The sequence below is a fragment of the Phoxinus phoxinus genome, assembly GCF_949152265.1.
Source record: "Phoxinus phoxinus genome assembly, chromosome: 16".
In the NCBI taxonomy this organism is placed as follows: Eukaryota; Metazoa; Chordata; class Actinopteri; order Cypriniformes; family Leuciscidae; genus Phoxinus; species Phoxinus phoxinus.
In genome coordinates this window covers 7835523-7856294 of record NC_136891.1, presented here as the reverse complement: position 1 = coordinate 7856294, position 20772 = coordinate 7835523, and the positions used below count along the sequence as shown (strand labels likewise).

Genomic DNA, 20772 nt, shown 5'->3' with positions numbered 1-20772 from the left:
GACCAACGGCCTTGTTTTTAATATTTAAAATACAGTATATGATATAGTTAAGCAATATCACATGAGCAAGACCATCAATATCACACTGTTTTCCCCAAATATCAGCTCAATTGCAAATGTACTGTTGATTTTATACAACAGTTTAATTACATTTACATTTTAGGCACAATATTGCTCTATTTCATAAAAGTCACTTCTGAGCCGCTGCACATCTCCGAGCAAACACACAGCAGTGAGTAATGGATCTGCCTTTTTGAACGAATCAGGTGAGTCAATGATTCAATGACCCATTCATAAAGAAAGTGGCTGCATCCGAATACTTCCCTACTATATAGTATACTATATGAAAAATAGTATTTGACAAAAGAAGTATGTCCGAACTCACAGTACTCATAAAAGAGTATGCGAAATAAGTGTGCATCAGATGGACACTTCACTATCCCATGAGGCCACGGGAGAGGATTTATAAATGGAAGTGAAGCGACGTAACTGACGGTGGTATAGGTCACATGATAATGACAACATGGAGGACATAGTATGTCCGGATTACATTCATACTACACACATTCATACTATACAGAACATTCTTTTTAGTGGGCGTTAAGTAATTACTTATTCAAAATAAGTATATACTCAAGGGAGAATGCGATCTCAGACACAGCCACTCACTTGCTTCATTCCTAAATGAATCAAACGTTTTGAATTAATCGATTGAATGGATGATTCAGTGACATGCCGCCACCTACTGGCTGATTTAGTTTCAATTTTGAAATATAAAAAATTTGACATAAAAAGATGACACATTTAATTAGGTTCCTGACACACCATAAGGTGTAAATAAACCTGGGCAAACACACTTCCATGACCTTCATCAATACAATTCCCCAGAACAGCTGGAACACATAAATGCAGAACCATTTCAGCTTAACACGCTTATTACAGCCAAATTATAAACATATGTTAAGAGTCTAGGGGGGGTTAGGGACACTTGTCTCAATGGGGGAGAGCTCAATGTCATTAAGTCTTTATTTTTTCTTTAAATCCCCTAAGACACAAAACTGAGCCAGACAAACAGGGAAGCACAATACCAAAGCAGAGCAAATTAATGAACAACTGACCATGTTTACTTTATGCACATTCTGGTGCAGATTCTGGTACTTTATGCAGACACACACACAATTTACCTTTATCCTGAAAGACAGTTACATGATTCATATCTATTGGAATATTCTTTAATACATATACAAATACGTATAAACTGGCATGCATATTCTATACCTTATGATATATTTTATTATTTTTGGACAGAAACTCAATCATTCATTATCATGCATTATCTGTCACAGTTCAGTTAGATGGTTTTCATGGACTTTCAGTTTGTTTCATCAGTCACATGTGTTCTTTTGTTTGATTTTTCCGGCAGTCATCAATTGTCATGGACACTCATCTAATCATCACACCTGTTCATTATCATTTCATTATCTCTGTGTATTTAGTTCCACTGTTTTAGTCTTTGGTTGTCGGTCGATGTTTGCATGTTTACCCCCATGTTTCACACGCGCACTGTTAAACCGTCAGTCGGTTTAAAATCACTTTGTATTGAATCTTGTCTACCTTCAACTTCATCATCCTCGTCTTGTGACAGATCGACCGGCCAAATATGGATTATGCTGCAAGGTTTGCAGCGATTACCCAAAAGGTTGTTGATGTTTTTGTTTTCACGGAGGGATTCTGTCGTTTTGCCATCACCTGCCCCTTCGACGACGAGACCCTGAAGTCTTTGTTCTAGATAACGATTGGCTACCACCAACCCATAGACCTTGTCTGGGAACTCTGGATTAAAATGGAGGGTGGCCCATCATCCGGTGTCTGGGTAGTGTCTACCCCGGTCCAGAACACAGCCGGACCACGGAGGAACCGCGTGTGTCCCCCTCAGACGGAGAGCTACCACCTGCCGCAAGAGGGCCAGAGCCCGAAGATTAAAAGGGACACCGCTGACCCTCGCCCCGGAAGAGGATCCCCCCCCCCCCCCCCCCCCCCCCCCAGTGAGTCTGACCAGGGGTGTGAGCTCCGAGGGTATACTGGTGGAAATGGACTGAAATGGACTCCTCTCCCACCCCCTTCGAATTCATCGCTGTTCCTAGACAGCACCATGGATTATTTTAACTTTTTATCTGTTCCTTCTGAACGTTCATCTCTGTTTTTAGACAGCACAAACATCTTCATGGTCAATGCATTATTATCTTCACCCCTTTCAAGTCTCCATCTGCCTCCGTCACCACCCTTCTTAGCCAGTCCTCCAGTCCTGCCTCTGCTGGAAGTTTGCTGCCCTTCACCATCTCCAGTAATGCCAATGCTGTGACGTCGAGCAACCTCCATCAGTGCCTGAGCGAGTGGATCTTGTGGCTCTGCCTCCCGTCTTGCCCCGTTGACCTGTTGGCTTCCTCCCACCTTCGGCTCCACCAGACACCCTCGGCCTTTCGACTCTACCGGGTTTCCTCGTCCCACCGGCTCCCCCTTGGTCAATCGTCACATCACCTCCGGCATGGCCTTGCGGCTAACCCCTATGGCTGCAGCGGGGTCCTCCTTCCCTTCCGGTATGCCTTGGTCCTCCATCACACAGGCATCGCCTCAGTCCATGGGTAATCTTGCTCTACTTCAGACACTCGTTGCCGTGTCACTCTGCTCCACCTCCGCCGGTCGTCCCCCAGTTGACGTCAGCCTTCACTCCACCTTGGCTCCTCCCTCCCTCTGGGTCTATGCCTTCAGACGGATACCATCATAGCCGCTGGGGTCTCGTTGTCCGTCTGTCACCATTCCTCCACCACCTGCCATCACCATCCCTTCGCCATCTCCTGTTACCATCCCTGCTCCATTTCCACACCCTCCCTCTAAGCCTCCTCCTTCTCCTCACCAAGTTGCGAGGTTGCGCCTTCTCGGGAGGGAACATCCAGCAGTTCACATGATTTTAATATGACCACATTCTGATAAAAATCAGATCATTCTTGTGCATGTAAACACAGTCAGTGCAACAGATCCAGAACATGTGGCACAGTCCTAATGAGTGCACGCTTCAAGCTTACTGCGCCTGACTGAAGAAAAACAGGGGGTCTAAGAAAACGACTCCGTACAGAAATTGACATGTTCTTACTATATAAAGCAAATGACAAGAAACCAATGGTGACAAAAAATCAGATATCTGAGATTGTTTGCTCATTTGTATCAGTAACATGCATGCAGAGCTTTAGTCTGCAGTGATTTTTTTTTTTTGCATATATCTATTTAACCCAAGAGTACAAATTTACTTTCATAACTCGCATTTCACTGGTGAAATACTGGATACACATACTTAAGAAGAACTGAATTGAATGTCAGTTGCGCATCTTTACTTGTTAACATACTAAATATCTATTTATTTGATCAAAGCCTTTGATAAAACTGAAAGGTGTGTCAAAATGATCTTGATCAAGCAAATCTGGATTTCTGTTGTTTCATAGCACTCAACGGATCCTTTCATTCATGAAATTATCTACAGATCAAAACCCCATAATAATATAATATAATATAATATAAATTTAACAATAATTAATAATAATGTAATCATTTCAATTCGATAAAGGAAACAAAATAAAATCCCTACGTTAAAAAAAAATCATATATTTCTTCAGGTAGCTAAATGACAATGTTATTTGTCGTAATAATGTTTCTTTGATGTTGCTTTCAACACAGTTCTCCAAAAACCCAGACACAAAACATGAGCGTAATCATGTTTAAAATAGGCTGATCTGAAAAACTCCAGCTTTTCCCTGTCTGTTCAGCCTCCAGAGCTTGGAGGTGTTTGACAGAGCCTGTGCAACAGATTTATGGCAAAAATATGAACAGCTGTTGGAGTTTAATTTATTTTTTGCCGCTTGGCTGACTGCTTTCTTTCTTTGTCCAGTGTTGGCCCAAACATGTTCTAGGTCTGTAGCTAAGGAGTTTTTTTCCCAGTCATATTTGATCTACATTTAAATCTGGCTAATTCTGAAAATATAACAACTACATAATGTATTTTCAATATCCTTTGAAATAAACCATTTAGGAAAAGCCCTCCAGTCAAACACTTTTCCTGGCACTATACAAATTGCTCTGTGAAAAATTCGACCGATTCACAGAAAATGTGAGGCACAACAGGTAGGCTACTGATATCTTTAATGTTCCATGACAAGAAAATGAAGACATTCCACGGTGGACACTGCAGAAACCAATAAACCATTCAAGTCTCTTAATACCACACCCAGGGGCGCTTTGGTCAAACCTTCTGCACCGAATAAAAGAAAATGAGGAAAAATTATTATTAGACCAATATTTCTTCTACATAATAAGATGATTAATAAATAAATAAATAAATACTATTGAGATTTTAGGTTTAATTACAGTTATTTTTGCTGCCTGGAAAGAAAAAGCTATTCTTCCAAGCAATTGCGAATTAAGCTTGACCTTTAGAACAAGCCCTTGTGTTTCACAGTCAATGAACTAATTGCTCTGCATGTGTAATGGGGCACAGAGAAAAAAGAACAGTGGAAGAGCAAGAAAGAGAGAGATGGAGAGAGAAATAGTGAGACTTACACAACCAGGCATACAAACAATCTAACACGTGCACACACACACACAAATCACCTTCAATGAAGGCTGATTACCATTCATTTGTTTAGCACACACTCGATCAGCTAAGATCCCACAGTAAAGACACATCACAAATGAGATACTTTAATTTCTCACTTGTTTCTCCTAGACAGCAATGAGATTAAATGGAGAAGTCTGCTTCTCAAATGTGTCTTTTGAGAAAAGAAAGGGTTCGTTTACAAGACAATAATGTAATCAGAACGGAAACGTTTTTCATTCGCGTTTTTTAAGTGATTCACGTACAGACGGCAACATTGTCACAATGACCCGTGAAAACGACTAAAAACGCTGTATTCTGCTACCAGGCCAGTAGTTGGCGATGTCACTGCGCACCTATAGACAGAACACATAATACATATGCACGTGACGTCACTGTTTTCACAAGTTAGCATTTCAGTAGTTTACAGGGAGGCGGTAACATTATCCTGCACTTTGAAAGCCGTTTTCAAAAGTTTGTGTTTTTCAGGCCCACAAAACACAGTTGTTGTGTAAGTTGAACTCCCCCTAGTGTTTCACAGCGTCTGTGCTCAGATTTGCAAATATAAAGTCAAAGATTTCAATATTACAATTAAACATTTGTATCAAAACTCTTTGGTGAAATAATTAAATCCTTAAAGGTGAAATGAGCAATTTCTGTCACTAGTGGCACCAAATAAAATGACAAAAGTTTATTGAATTCTTCCTTCATTTCCTATTGGTCAGCCAAACAGATAACCCCGCCCCAAACTCACATCATTGGTTGAGACAATGTTGCTGTATTGGGCTGTTTTGGATGCTCAAATAACCCCACCTTAAACTACAGTAGATACAATAAATATGAATAAAACAACTAATAAAAATGACAAAAGCACATAAAAAAACTTAATTGAATAAATTTGAATTAAAATTAAACAAAAACTCATTCAAAAATGACCATCTCTAATCCCAGCTGGAATAAATTATACAAACAATATAACTATATAAAAACCCCACCACTCTACGACTGCTGAAACCATTTGAATATATATTATTAGATTAATTCCATCTCAAATTAATGCATCCATTTGACAAAAATTTAACTCTACAAAATACCAAATCAACATTAATTTCATACAGCCACCATAAACGGCACACATTTAATATAGGTTAAATTAGATCACCTTAATGACACTCCTTGATCCGTCCACACAAAGGTCAACAGCTCCTCTAAAAGCCTCATTCTGAATACTTGAATTAGAATTAAACAATTTAACTAGCCCATTGCAATTTCCGTCACACATCTCTTCAAAAGTTCAAATGCGTGGGAGAATTAAATTTGCTATTAACAGTTCACTGCGTTGGTTGAGTGATGGCCGACCGAAACAGGTTACACCACAAGAGGATGTTGATCAGCGAGTCTACTGTGAAACAAAGGATGCATGGAGTGAATCAGATGTGAAGGTTTATCAAAGACTACGAAAGCCAGATTCATTTCCTCACTTCTACTTTCAGAAGAATAAAGCTTTGAAAAATGTGAAAAGACATCCTTGTGTGATCACCTAATGCCCCTGCATTTTCAACAAAGCACTGCTGCTCAAGGTTGAACATGCCTGCACTTCCTTCAAGACTTATCTCTGAGAACACAAAGTGATTTTTTTTACTGCTTATGCTCTCTACACCTCTATGGTCTGCAGTGGTGAACGCACATTTCATCATATTACAGCATGTGGAGGAACTACTCTCTGTTCAAATGTTGCCTCCCCTGGGATTCTGATGTATGCAGCTTCCTGTTTTTACCACCCAGCTTCCTGGTCCCCATGAGAGGGATGGGTGGTCTGGGGCTTTGATTGCATACTGAGCCTTTGGTGCCTGTTTTAGTCTCAAGCTGCTGACACATCTCACTCTGAGTGGCTAAAAGCATGTTGGGAAATGACAAGTGGTAGCCTGCACATCCACTGGTCAAGCCCTGACAAATCACTCCATCCTTTCCTCAACTGATAAAGCATGGCAGGCAGGCTTCTCCGCATGCATGACTTTCCAGACTGGTTTATGTTGGTTAGTGCTGTAACTGTAATGGAAAAACACTACAAAATTACTAGAATAAAAACTTGCTAATTTGTGAACTGCAAGATAACATAAATTTTTTCGAATCAGTTTAAGTTAACATTGTATATGTATTATATATAGAGTAATACTATAAAATAGTAGCCTGACTGCGTCATACTCATATTCTAGTCAGAATGTGAGTCTGATACTGCTCTATAGGGCTTTGATTATGAGGCGTGTCTTAACCGAACCAGGAAAAAAAAAACTCTGCACTCAATTGGATAGACCTACAACCAATCAGAGCAACGCATGTTGAGCGACGCATAGTTGTCAACAGAGCTCAACTGCACGCACGCTGGAAGAAGTAGTAAATAATGAGTGTAAACAATCTTTGCCGTTGTTGTAAAAATAATTTAAGAATTCGCGCAGTACTTACAAGCACGAATAGCATTTTTGAGAGAAATACAAAATGTGTATGTATATACGAACCAGATCTCGACAATAAAGCAAATAAATCTTCTCACATTTGTCAGCCCTGTCTTAACTTTATAACACGGTTGCAAAGCGACTTGACTGATTTTAAAAAATGGAAAGACGACGAAAGAGACCAGGCTGAAGAAACGTGTTCATCTGAGGCTTCAGAGAAAAGAGATCGTGAGCCCATCCCTTAATTGCGTCCCATCTTCTTAGTGTCCATCGGAGCCAGCTGATAAATTTAACTTTTGCCAAATCCCGTAGGAAGGACGGCAAACACATCTTTCCGATCGACAAATGCCTTGATTGCGGTTCTCTGTTCGTCTTTTAAAATTAATGCGCTGTCGATTTCTTTTATAACAGACGCGATAGCGGAATCTAAACATCTCAATTCTCCAGCTGCAGTCATCTTTGTTGAAAACCAATTCAACCCAACCGCTCTTTGATGACGTGTTGATTACGTAACCGCAGATAATCTGTCCATCATCGATTAAAGCCCGCCCTGGCAATTTGATTGGCTCTGCCTTCTGGGAGCCGAGCATAATTTCCAGACCGAACTTACCGACCAAAAAATGTTGTGGGCGGGGTTCGGGCTGGCACCCAGGCTAATAAAATAGTACTATACTAGAAAAAAATACTAGAAAAAAATACTAGAAAAAAAATGTCAACATTGATGATAATAATAAATGTTTCTTGAACCCCAAATCAACATTATGAGAATGATTTCTTAAGTATCTTGTAACACTGAATAAAGGTTAATAAAGGCCTTCTGAAGCAAAACAATGAGTTTGTGTAAGAAAAATATTAATATTTAAAGCTTTTTAAAGTAAAATAACTAGCTTCCGGCCAAACAAACATACGACTTAAGTGTAAAGCACAACTTATGCGCGTAATATGACGTACTGCTCATATTTACACTACTCCATGATGCACTACGCTACTTCCGACTCCATGAGTTGCGCATTAGGCGTAAGTAGACTGCGAATGGCGTTTGGCCGGAAGCTAGAATTTTACTTTGTAACGTGTTAAATATGAATATTTTTCTTACACAAACTCATCACTTTGCTTCAAAAGGACTTGGAGGTTTGGAGTTCATTAATGATGGATGCACTTTTTTGAGCTTCAATCTGTTGGTTGCAATCCACTGCCATTATCAAGCTTAGAAGAACCAGTACATTTATTAATATAACTTCGATTGTATTCGTCTGAAAGAAGAATGTCATATACACCAAATGGCTCGAGGGTGAGTAAATGATGGGCTAATTTTCATTTTAAAGTGAACTACTCCTTTAAATAAATCCACCCCTGCTGAGCAGAAGAGACTTCTTTAAAAAAAAAAAACTACGAAATCTTACCAACCCTGAGCAGTTTTACAGTAAATACATTTTTGAAATATGAGCCATAAATAAACTATAATCAGATGTGATGAATCACACCCATTTTACTTCATAAAAAAAAAATTAAGTAAGAATATTTGAATTTAAATGTCTTTTTTAGCAAATCCTTAAAATAGCAAAAGTAAAGCAAGTAAAAATGTGATATGTGCTGTAAAGAAGCTTATTGTGTGCACCAGCACAAATATATTTACTTAAAAAGCAATCCAAAATACTGATTAAAGAAAATAGATTGCAGTGTTAGCCTGAATGTTGAAATTCCTAATGGCTTAAAACAACAACAAAGTATATGCATAACTATGAATATGATAATACGCATCAGTTTAGCACTCATTTCAATGCTCATTTCATAGTTCAGGTATTCCCAAACAACTGCCAATAGTGCATTGAGTATTATCACTTATGACTCAACCCTGCTGAAATACAACATCTGATTGTCTGTGTGGGTGAATAATGGGAGCGTATTCACTGCTCTGAGGAGATCTGTGGGTTTTTCAGAGAATTCGTGCGTGTTTGTTTGTTTTGCGCTGAGTGACATTGAGGATGACACGCTTACTTCACAAAGAGCGCAACGGGACCCAAACCGAGGCCCCCTGCCGAGACGTGATTGATGGCAGTAGCTTCCAAAAACCACAGAAAAGAATCTTTAATGAACAGACTTTCCCTCAAGATCACTGCCAAACGACGAATGGACATAATGACGAACTAAACTCGGAGCACTGCAGCAAACAATGGGAACAGTTTGGCTCTCAAAAGCATGTTGATTAGGATGAGTGCTACACCGTGCGAACGGTGGCCCCGTGTGCGAGCGAGGCCAGATCTAAATGTAGTCTCAACAAATGAACTGACAGTGTGGAAAATGGAGTTCTCCATCTCAGACACGGAGGTAAGACCCCCTGCACACATAGCGAACGTCTGAATGGCGCATTAGTGTCACTCCGATCTTAATGGCACATTGAAAGGGGAACTTTCATTGTCATTTTTAATAACACAGGAAGCCCTTAGAGCTCCATGTTCATCAGAAATAAGATTGGGCTGTCAGCCTGTTCACTCCCTTCACATTAACCCAGAACCGCTCCAAATCCCATGAAGTCTAAATGAGAGCGTTGTGGCTTTTAGTCCATGTGTGTGAACTAAAAATTCACTTTTAGCACAATTCAAGTCTTTCTATTCTGGGAAAATTAACTAAAAATATTGATGACTCATCCACTACTAAATCATGAGTCCTTCAATTTCTTATTGCACTAGGAAATACATCAATGAAGGAGAGAAAACTGCACTTGTCAAGCCATTCTATTTGATATTAAACTCTGCTGATGGAATTTAAAATCTATTGATTTTTTAGACGGTCGTATTTCAAAAGAAAATCATTATTTATCATTAGATTTGCGCCCTTGTAGCAACATGTGTCCCAATGCAAGATTTAGAGTTTAGAAACAACAGGGTTCAAATTGCTTCAAGTTATTTAGCACATCATTAGACTAAATTAAATATAATACAATTTGTAAAACTCAAGACCAGTGATGTTATGTTACAAAAGATTTATATATCAAATGCATGCTGTTCACACTTAGTATTCATCAAAGAATCCTGAACAAAATCTATCAGTTTCCACAAAAATATCAAGCAGCGCAACTGTTTTTACACTGTCAACACTGACTATAATAAAAATGTTTCTTGAGCAGTATATCAACGTATTAGAACGATTTCCGAGGGATCATGTGACACTAAAAATCCAGTTTCTAAAAAACTGTTTTAAACTGTAATAATATTTAACAATATTACTGTTTTTTACTGTATTTTAAAAAATAAATAAATGCAGCCTTGGTGAGCATACATATTTAAAAAAAAAAAAATCTATATAACACCAACCCCAAACTATAACGCAAACCTTAACTACTAAATGCATTCACTTTACTAAACAATAAGTAACAAACAATTGGTATACCGGTACATATAATTTTTTCTTACCCCAAACAACTCCCCAATTGTCCTTAAAATCAGCTTGTGGTTTCCACTTTAAAATCCAGTAACAAATAAAGTGAGTATTGTCAAACTCATAGACCATGTCATTTTGTTATCTTATTAGGGAAAATAAGTGTTGTGTTCACAGTGCTGCGTTCTGAGAGGCTAACAATTATCTCTATGAGCTTTACTGTCAGCCAATGAACCGCATTAGAGCGGGCAGCTCGCACAGGTGTAGCCCGGACTCACCTGCGCCCCGAATACCATCCCAAGCATCTCCTCTCTCCATGGCCAAGTGGCAGTGATGTGTCCTGATGGGGAATGATAGCCTTATTGAGCCACTGGATGAGTTCGAAGTCATTTGTTTTGAGAAGCCAGGGCTGACAGGCCCAGCTTTTCCCCACTAGCTCCCAGAGAAATTGACTATAAATCACCTTATCACTTTCACCCCCTGACAGTTTTTCAGACTTCCAACATTTTACTGAATATGAGGACTCTGAGTATGTTGACAGGCTGGGCATTTTAAGCTGCCTTCTTTGTAAGGGGGAAATAAACCCACGGCGACATAGTTCTATGGATTAAGATGCTGTTATTTTGACATTAATATCAACAGCTCCACAGCAACTGTGAAATACTAATATAATACTTATAAATTCATGCTACCAGGCAAACATGTTAGAAGTTTTTGGAATTTGCATTGGGAAGCTGGAGAATAACTATTCAGTATGGACAGTCACACTAATGCTCAATAAGACTTTTTAATGGTTTTGAAAGAAGTCTCTTCTGCTAACCAGAAATACAGTGAAAACCTAAAAAAAATTGTGAAATATTATTACACTTTTAAACAACAAAGTATGCTATTTTAATATATTTCAAAATGTAATTTATTCCTGTGATTCTTGTGAATTTTCAACATCATTACTCCAGTATTTAGTGTCACATGATCCTTCAGAAATTATTCTGATTTGCTGCTCAAGAAACATTTCTTAATATAAATATTGAAACAGTTATAATGCTTTATATTCTAATGGAAACTGTGATACATTTTCTGTCAGGGTTCTTTGATAAATAGAACGTTCAAAAGAACAGAATTGATTTCAAATACAATAGACTGAGAAGCAAAACTGTGTAAAAAAAATCACAATAATTTTGTATTTTCAGAGAATTTGCCTTCGAGTTTTGTGAAGATGACACAGTCTGAACATGACTAATAATTTATCTTTTTCCCTAAACCTTAGCTTTCTTAAAAAATGAGAGTTTGCATGTATAGACAATCTTAAATAGTCCATATGAACGCAGGTAGCTCATAATATACAACAGCGCTTACTAAACTCGATCCTAAGCAGCAAGGCAAGCACGCAATCTATCCTCAGGGATGGGGTAGTGGTGATGGGAGCGTCTTTCGGATTGCAAAGCGCGGTGCAATCTGCAACTCTCGTCTCTCGCCAGACTGTCTGTGTTTGCTTATAAACTAGTGGACTGGATGGATGCTGCTGTGCTATTTGCTTTGGCCACCTCCTCAAAATCTCAGCTGTCACTTTTGCTCAACACCACTATCCTCAAGTAATGGCTCCCAAATCCCATTCCAAACATGCACATGTGGACTTGGAGATAGGGGGGTGGGGTTGTGACAGACAATAAACTCCTAAATATTCACATTAAGATTTATATAAAAAAAATATGTGGATAAACAGGAAATGCTTGCACACATACATTGGGCCCACTACCTCAAATGTCAGTCATTCTATGTATTTTTCCACATTGCTATTAATCTAACCTACAAAACCATACTATAATGTTTTCAGTATCACATGATCCTTCAGAAATCATCAGAGTTGCTTAATATTTTTGTGGGATGTTTTTTTCAGGATTCTTTGATGAATAGAAAGTTTAAAGGGGTGGTAAAATGCCCTTTTCACAAGATATAAAATAAGTCCCCAGAGTGTGTGTGTGAAGTTTTAGCACAAAATACCCCACAGATATTTTTATATAGCATGTTAAAGTTGTAATTTTTTGAGGTTTTGCTAAAAACACACCGTTTTGTGCCTGGCCCTTTAAATGGAAATGAGCTGCTGCAGAGGGCGGGGTTTCAAGAGCTTGTGTGTGTTAGCAGCTGCGATTACCTCACGCAGACACACTAAAATGACAGAAATGTTAAAAAAGAGTCAGACAAAGATGAAGAGACTCAAGAAGAATGTAGAATGCAACAGGACGTCTCTGAATGGTTAGTTGATGAATTTATGTTGCTGATGTGGAGTTAACTATCTTCAATTAGCATATTCTGTCATGATAATCTATAAATCGCTCGTATAGGAACTGTTGTGAGATGCACACAGAGTGACTTTCTATTGCATGTGAAAAGATGGATGCTAAAGTTTGAGCTGACTCACAAATGTACTCTTATACAACAACTTTTCCTCTTCTCAACATGGACTGGTGTTCCCGGGGTTGGGGTTTATGTACATTTTAGGGTTGGTGATGTCACTAACCCGTGAGGAATGTCGTGTAGTTCCTACCAGCCGTTTGTTGTAGTCCTTTTCTTTAAAAGCAAATATATTCCTTTGCTTTGAACTTTGAGCGTTGTAACTTTGCAGATGTTGTTTATGCTCAAACAGCAACCATTACACACTAACTAAAGTTAGACAAGTGAAATCATACTCAACCACCCCTTTAAAAGAACAGCCCAGGTCCGGACTGGCTACTTATTTGGCTGATTATTATTTTACATTATTGCCTGCCAAACTTACCAAAGTGATAATTTACCAATGCGGCATTTGATAATAAATCGACAATAAATCATGAATCTGTTAGTCTCAACTAGAACGCTATGATTGGGCTCACGTCCATGTTGCGCCTTAGCTAAACAGTTTTGAACAGAGTAATCAATGAAAGGGACTCAAGGGTGAAGAAAGCTGTTTATTTGTATGAATTATAGTTTTGTTAAATGAAAAAAAAAATGAAAAAAGAAATTTCAATGAAGTGTTTGTTTTGCAAAAGATTTCGGTGTTGGTGGTCAGAGTACTGGCAACCTGTGAGAAGTGCTGGTATACGCAAGAAAAAAAGAGGCTAAGCAACAAATTAAAATATACTCCGAGCACTGTTCACAAAGCTTGTCATAAGGCATTCTGGGACTGCCGTCTACATAAACATGCAACGCTGCCTTAGAATGTGAAGGCAGAACAATTAATTTTGCTATCTTTTTGGAACGGTTTCCGCATCAAAAGTGCTCTTAAAATGCTATCGCCGTTGGCAGCTCACTAGGTTTTTGCGATATATCTAACATGCCTATTCCTGCACCTTTACTTCCTACTGATATAAGTAACAGAGCGAGTCTTGACTAACATTGAGTCCTGTGTGACCTAAAAAAATGAGAGACTGGGAATTGTCTCTTGTATTTATCTTCATTTGTTTCTGTGTGATCTAAATCTAATTGCCTGTGCTGGTCTCAACGGATTCTCTGCTGCTTAAACACATTACACCCACATTAATAAATCATGAACTGCACAGTCACAAGGAAATAAATTATGCTAAATAATATCCTATAACTTTTCTAACTAATTAAAGTTGCGTTGATGACTTAGGAAGCGGATTCTGCGAGGCGGATCCGCAAACTCCATTTGTTTGCCTCTTCAAGTTCTCTCTGTTCCAAAGGAGACCGTGAAGACATCAAGGATACCGAAGTGACTTTCTTCTCCAGCTGACAACGACTGACAAGATCCCTTGTGGGATGTGAAGCTCTGCCAATTCTCCAGTTAAAAAACGAAGAGGGCGTCTAACGGCAATGAAGACTCACGGAGAGCCTCTCGAGAGGGTTGTGGAGGCTCTCGATTTTTCCCACAAAGCTGTAGCTGTGACAGGCTGCCAGCCCCTCTGACAACGAGTTTCAGAAAGACACATCAGGACTGCCAATCCAGTGGACCAACAGCACCGCAGCACATCAACTGGCCTTCTCTTTATAGACTTGTTCTGTAAACACTGAAAAGAACTGAAAAGGAACTGATCACGATAAATAGTTTTAAAGAGTGGTTGATTATGATTTCACTTTTTAAACTTAGTGTGTAATGTTGCTGTTTGAGGATAAACAACATTTGCAAAGTTACGACGCTCTAAGTTCAAAGCAAAGGGAGATATTTTCTTTTACAGAAATTGCTTTTTAGGGACTACAACAAACGGGTGGTAGGGACTACAATGAGCTTCTTCACTGGTTAGTGACATCACTAACCCTAAAATTCACATAAACACCACACCCGGGAACAAGATTGATTATCATGACAAAATATGCTAATCAATGACTAGAAGATAGTTAACTCCACATCAGCAACATAAATTCATCAACTAACCATTCAGAAATGTCCTCTTGCATTTGACATATTGTCACTTCTTCTTGAGTCTCTCCATCGTTGTCCGACTCTGGTTTGAACATAAAAGGCTAAAAGTTTTTGAAGTTTTCAGTGCGTGTCTGTGTTAATCTGTGTAATCAGAGTTGTTTACGCATGAGCTCTTGAAGCTCCGCCCTCTGTGCCGGGATCAGCAGCTCATTTGCATTTAAAGGGACACACAAAAACGGCACGTTTATAATATGTGTAATAGAGGAGGAATACCCGACCCGAGCCAGACGGTACCCGACGGGCCGGGCCGGGTTGGGACAGATATTTAGAAATTATGTTTGGGTTCGGATCCGAATGCCTTCCTACAGTTGCTTAATAAAAGGTGCTCGGGTCGGGCTCGGACAAAAATATCTTAACGCCTGTTGGGCTCGGGTTGGGTTGGGTTACTGCTCTGTTGGACGCGGACCGGGCTCAGACAGCAAAATGTGACTGTAAAGTGTAATAATTTTAACATGCTATAAAAAAAAATATCTGTGGGGTATTTTGAGCAAAAACATCACATACACACTCTGTGGACATCAGAGACTTATTTTACAGCTTGTGAAAAAGGCATTATAGGACCTCTTTAAAGGGATAGTCCTTCCCAAAATGAAACTTCTGTTATTATTTAATCAACCTCAAAAGAAGACCACAAAAGATTACTTTTGTTGTCCATAAAATGAAAGTCAAGGTGGTCCAATGTTCTTTGGGCCAGTGTTGTTATTGTTATCTTAAAAATCGTTTTTGTCAAATGACTTAAATCTGCAAAACATTCTCACAAATTTGGAAAAAAAAATGTTTGGGGGGTAAACTAAGCCTTTAAACGAAGCAAGAGGTTAATTATTCATGAAACAAAAAGCAGAGGGAAATTTCAGCATTCGCTTAGCAACATCTCTATTGGAATCTATTGTGATTGGAGTCTCCCATGAGGAGCAATATATGCGAGTTGAAGCGACACATTTCAAATCATTCACTTTCAGATTCTCTCAACAGACACTGGTCTTGTGAAATGGTCACTGGATTTAAATGAACAATATCCCATGAATTATTCCACTAGACTAAATTTATTTCGATAAATCTTCAACCACACATCTCTACCGGCCTATTTTATTTTATTTGTATTACCTTTTTCCTCACTTCTAATCTCAATTAACATCACTAACAGTGGGATTTTTTTTTTTTTTTTTTACTAAGACTCAAATGGAATGCAAGGTGCAACTAAAGAATATCCAGATACCATGCAGATACAAGCAATATGTCAATGCAAGGTGATGGTCTCATGACCTCCTCATCAAAAAGGACAAAAGTGGAAAGAAGAAGAAATAAACAGAGTCGTACAACAAGGAATCTACCCTAAAATAATCTTTGCTATCCTGATCTTGTAAGCCATGACTTTACCAATATAAAAACCTTGATGTGTGACACATCGGAACCTGATGGCATGAGAGGCTATAACAGAGAAATGATAGCAGAAGCCGGCGATCCGTCTGACATCTTTGACACCCTAGCTCGCAAAGCAGATCTAAAGTGAAATGTTCATTCTGTCATCTGAGATGCTTGATAAGATTGCACGTTAATGACATATCAACCAGAAGACCAGATTGACTGCCAGACATTTCTAGGTGATTTAAAGATTAAAGGATCAATCTCCATTACAGATCTGTGCCCGAGGAAAGGAGTGCAGACATTTGCGTTTTTATCAGCAGCAATACACTACATCACTTCTGTCCACCTTATACCTGAAAACACTTTTTGTGAAAACAATCTTTTGACCAATGATGTCATACAAATATGCATAGCATAGCACACATATCCTCTGCAGACTAAAACTGGGTGCACACTGTACGATGTTAGCCATTATTTGGCTGTCTGAGACAGATTTTGCAAATCCTAAAAGATTCCTTTTATCCTAGGCTAAAATCTGCAGTCTTTGATCGCTAGTTTGATCGCTATGTTCGCCGGCAGTAAATAAATGACCACTGTGATCAAATTTTAAATTTTAAATTCTGGCAGTATCAGAAGATTTGACCCACAGTCCTGCAGTGTGACTTCTCCTACGACAACCGTCAAGTAAAATACTGTATTTTCCGGACTATAAGTCGCCCCGGAGTATAAGTCGCATCAGTAAAAAAATGCGCCATGAAGAGGAAAAAAACATATATAAGTCGCACTGGACTATAAGTCACATTTTTTTAAACATTTATTTCACAAAATACAAGACCAAGAACAGAGATTTCATCTGGAAAGGCAAGTTATTCAACTACACAATAGCACACAGAACAACAGGCTGAACAGGTGTCCGGCATGTTAACGTAACACATTAACAGTTATTCAGCTACACAATAGCATAAAGAACATATACCTGGGAGGCTGAATAGGCTAAATTAACATAAGTCCAACAAGTTAACGGTAAGCAAGTTCACCAAGCTCCCGCGATCTCATTCCACAACACTAAATCTATTGAATTCTTCCTCGGTGTCGCTTCTGAACAACTCCGCTAACTAGAGCGCCCTTTCGCAGCTGTAGACGGTAATGTTTTCTCTTGTTTCTTCTGCGTCAGTATGAATTAATTTTGATATATAAGTCGCACCTGACTATAAGTCGCAGGACCAGCCAAACTATGAAAAAAAGTGTGACTTATAGTCAAAAATACGGTACCAATAGGAGCGCAGAAACTAATGACGCAATTAGTGTGACAACAACAAACCACCGCTTTCTCCAACCACATCATCTTTGTTTTTTCCCAACATTAACACTAGAGATTGTTTTAATTTGCTAGCCACCACTTCAAACCGAACATGTCACGGATTAATAATGTAAAACTGTATGAGTTTTCTTCCGTGCGTCCGTTTTTTAATGTTCTTTTGTACAGTCTGACATTAATGCCAACTGAGATCCTACAGTGTGACATGGCTTACAACGGGTGTCCTGTTCATACAGTCTGACAAGCGAAGCAATGGGTTTTTGTAAGAAAAATATCCATATTTAAAACTTTATAAACTACAATCACTGGCTTCCTGCAAATGGCCATACGCACGTTCTCGATAGAGTCAAGTTCCAAAGGGTGACCTCTAAATATTTACATTTTTCTTACAAAAACCCATCGCTTCAGAAGGCATTTATTAGACTCACTCGGGTCGTATGGATTATTTTTAAGATTGATGGATGTGCTTTTTGGAGCTTTAAAAACTCCACACTATTTAAAAGGGGAAAATTGAGGGGACACTAAAGGGGACACTATTCAATGCTATTACAAAGTTAAGAAGAGCCAGGACCAGGATATTATTTATTATAACTCGGCTGAAAGAAGAAAGTCATATAGACCTAGGATTGCTTGAGGGTGAGTAAATGATGGGATACTTTTCATTTTTAGGTAGCGATAATCTTTGGCCTGCAATTACAGACCGGCGTTACATGACCAGTGGCCTGAAATGCCTGTATAAAAGCTTGTACTGACACTGAACTGAAGCAGCTGATGAACAGAAATCTAAATAAAACCAGGGGTCTCCTCTGCTGACGTGGAACCATAAGAGCTTTCAGGATAAAAATGTAAAGGGCTCCATGGATCTAGTAATCAAGTTTCATGGCTGGTTTGCCATTTAATTGGGTACAGTATTTGAAATTTTAATAACATATTTGCACGCTATTTCTACACACATGAGCAGACGATGGACTATTTAATAAATTATAATTAGCTGAAATGAAGGAGGCAAAGCTGGGAAAATAGAGGGGAGAGGGAAAAACTATATGCAAGAACTAGATGTTTACAGATGTTTGGAAGAAAAAGTGCAAAAAAAGTGCGCTTGCCTGTCCAAAACTCACCGCTAAGATGCTAGAGTGTTGTAGACCGGCACCAAGACATCACAGTTGCTAAGGTGTTCTGAGTGTTTGTAATTACGTTGCTATGTATCCGGTTGCTATAGGTGTTCTGAGTGGTTGTCACTGCGTTGTCATGCAGTTGCTAAGGTGTTCCGAGTCAGTGGTCTGGTCGTCAGTGCGTTTCTACGTGGTTGTGGGGGCATTCTGAGCGATTGTCATTGCGTTACAACGTATGTGATTGCTAAGGTGTTCTGAGTAGTTGTTATTGTGTTGCTATGAAGTTCCTGGGATGTTCTGAGAGGTTGTTATTGCGTTGCTATATGGTTACTGGGGTGTTCTGTGTGGTTGTCAGTGTGTTGCTACGTATGCAGTTGCTAAGGTGTTCTGGGTGGTTGTTATTGCATTGTTATGCGGTTGCTTGTATGTTCTGAATGGTTGTCATTATGTTGTTATGGGGTTGCTGAAGTTTTCTGAGTGGTTGTTAATGCATTGATATGCAGTTGCTGGTATCTTGATATCTTACACTCTAAAACAGCTAGATGGAGGGCAACAGGATGGAAAAGTTAGAATTTCTTAAAGTTGGCAAGCCATCTTAAAAACAACAACAGTCATGGCTGCCAAGACAACCACAGACGTCTATCTGAATGTGTATAAGAGCATGCTAATTGATGCACCACCGCTTAACTCTTTCCCCGCCATTGACATATTTTTCTGGCAATCCATGTTTTAACTGTTATATAGGGGGTGCTGTTATGCATCTTCTGAAAGAGTACAGAATCCTCGAATCCAAAATTAAGCGAAGAAGAAGCTTAGAAGATTGCTTACGCACGTGTAAGCTACTGCGATCATCAAACATTTAACAGCAATTTAAATCAAAACTGCCTAATGTTACCGAATTAAATGTCGAACCCATAAGTGCAAGCTTTGTTGATGGACTCTACATTCAAGTGTTGATTTAAAAAAAAGTGCATGAAGCTAGAATCGTTTTTTCACCCTGTTCTTTCTTTTGATGTATTCAATGTTCAGATATTCACACAACAAAATATTCTGGGGGCCATTCAAGTTTTGTGAAAAAAAAAAAAATGCTGGCACTAACTCGCAAAAAAAAAACTTTGGAAGGCAAAGAGTTAAAATATCAAAACTAGAAAAATTATATAAGTAAAATAGGAAACAAGAAAGAAAAATCTAGATTAAGAAGTTAATCTCACTAGGCAAACTGACCCCCAAAACTCAGTCCAAGCCCTGTTTCCAGCTCTAGAAAGGAATTGAATGTACTGTAGACCCAGCTGTGACTCTGAAATACTGATAAAATACTGACTAATGCCGGTTGATGATCTGCAACATATCCTTTAAAAAAAGCCACTTTTAAATGAACAACACTTAAATTCATGAACAACACTTAATAAAATGCTTATAAAGAGCTTAGACATAAACGGAACACACTGATACCCAAGCTGAGGTCGATTATACATTGCAAAAGAAGTACAAAATCAGATGTTACCTTTGAAAGATCACCCACTTCCAAATAGAAACAGATGATGAAGACATTCCAGGCGACCCACAGCACCAGCCAAACCGCATACTGTAAAAGAGACAAGAACATGGTGTTTGAAAGATCCATTTCAACCTCAGACCCCCAATAACCACCTAACCAAATAAACATTTGCATATGCTTGATTAATTGGCGTAAGTGGGATATTTTCTCTGTAATTAATTCTCCGATGTGTGTTCCTTAAAACAGTCTGCCTCCACAAATCTAGAATCTGCCAAAGAAGCGATACGGGCAGGCGATGCATTTCACAGTGGAAGCAAGAGCTATGTGTGGGAGTTTGTGAGGGTGGCTCATTCCCCGGTTCATGAGTTAATGCTTATCGAAATAGCGGGATGTGATTATGAAACGATGAAACATATTCCCCAGCAAAATTGTAGCCGTCGCAGGGGGCTGTCTCTGAAAATGAAGTCAATTTTTGTTAAATAAACACAGGTCTCATCCCGTTTCACATCATTCGGGAATGCAGCAAACTGCTATTATGTTAAACGAATTTGTTCAAAAGACGAGAGTAGCTCGAATTTGCTCATGAGCA

At 38.9% G+C, this 20772-nt stretch overlaps 1 protein-coding gene across 1 annotated transcript in view; it reads right to left on the bottom strand.

Moving 5' to 3' along the window:
• Positions 1 to 20772, bottom strand: part of nkain2 (sodium/potassium transporting ATPase interacting 2) — a gene marked incomplete at its 3' end in the record, with an annotated part of 182799 nt that overhangs the window by 78803 nt on the left and 83224 nt on the right. The window contains exon 5 of the mRNA XM_079583513.1: positions 20190 to 20270. Coding sequence (XP_079439639.1) covers positions 20190 to 20270 — 81 coding nt within the window. The remainder of the gene's footprint in view (positions 1 to 20189; positions 20271 to 20772) is intronic.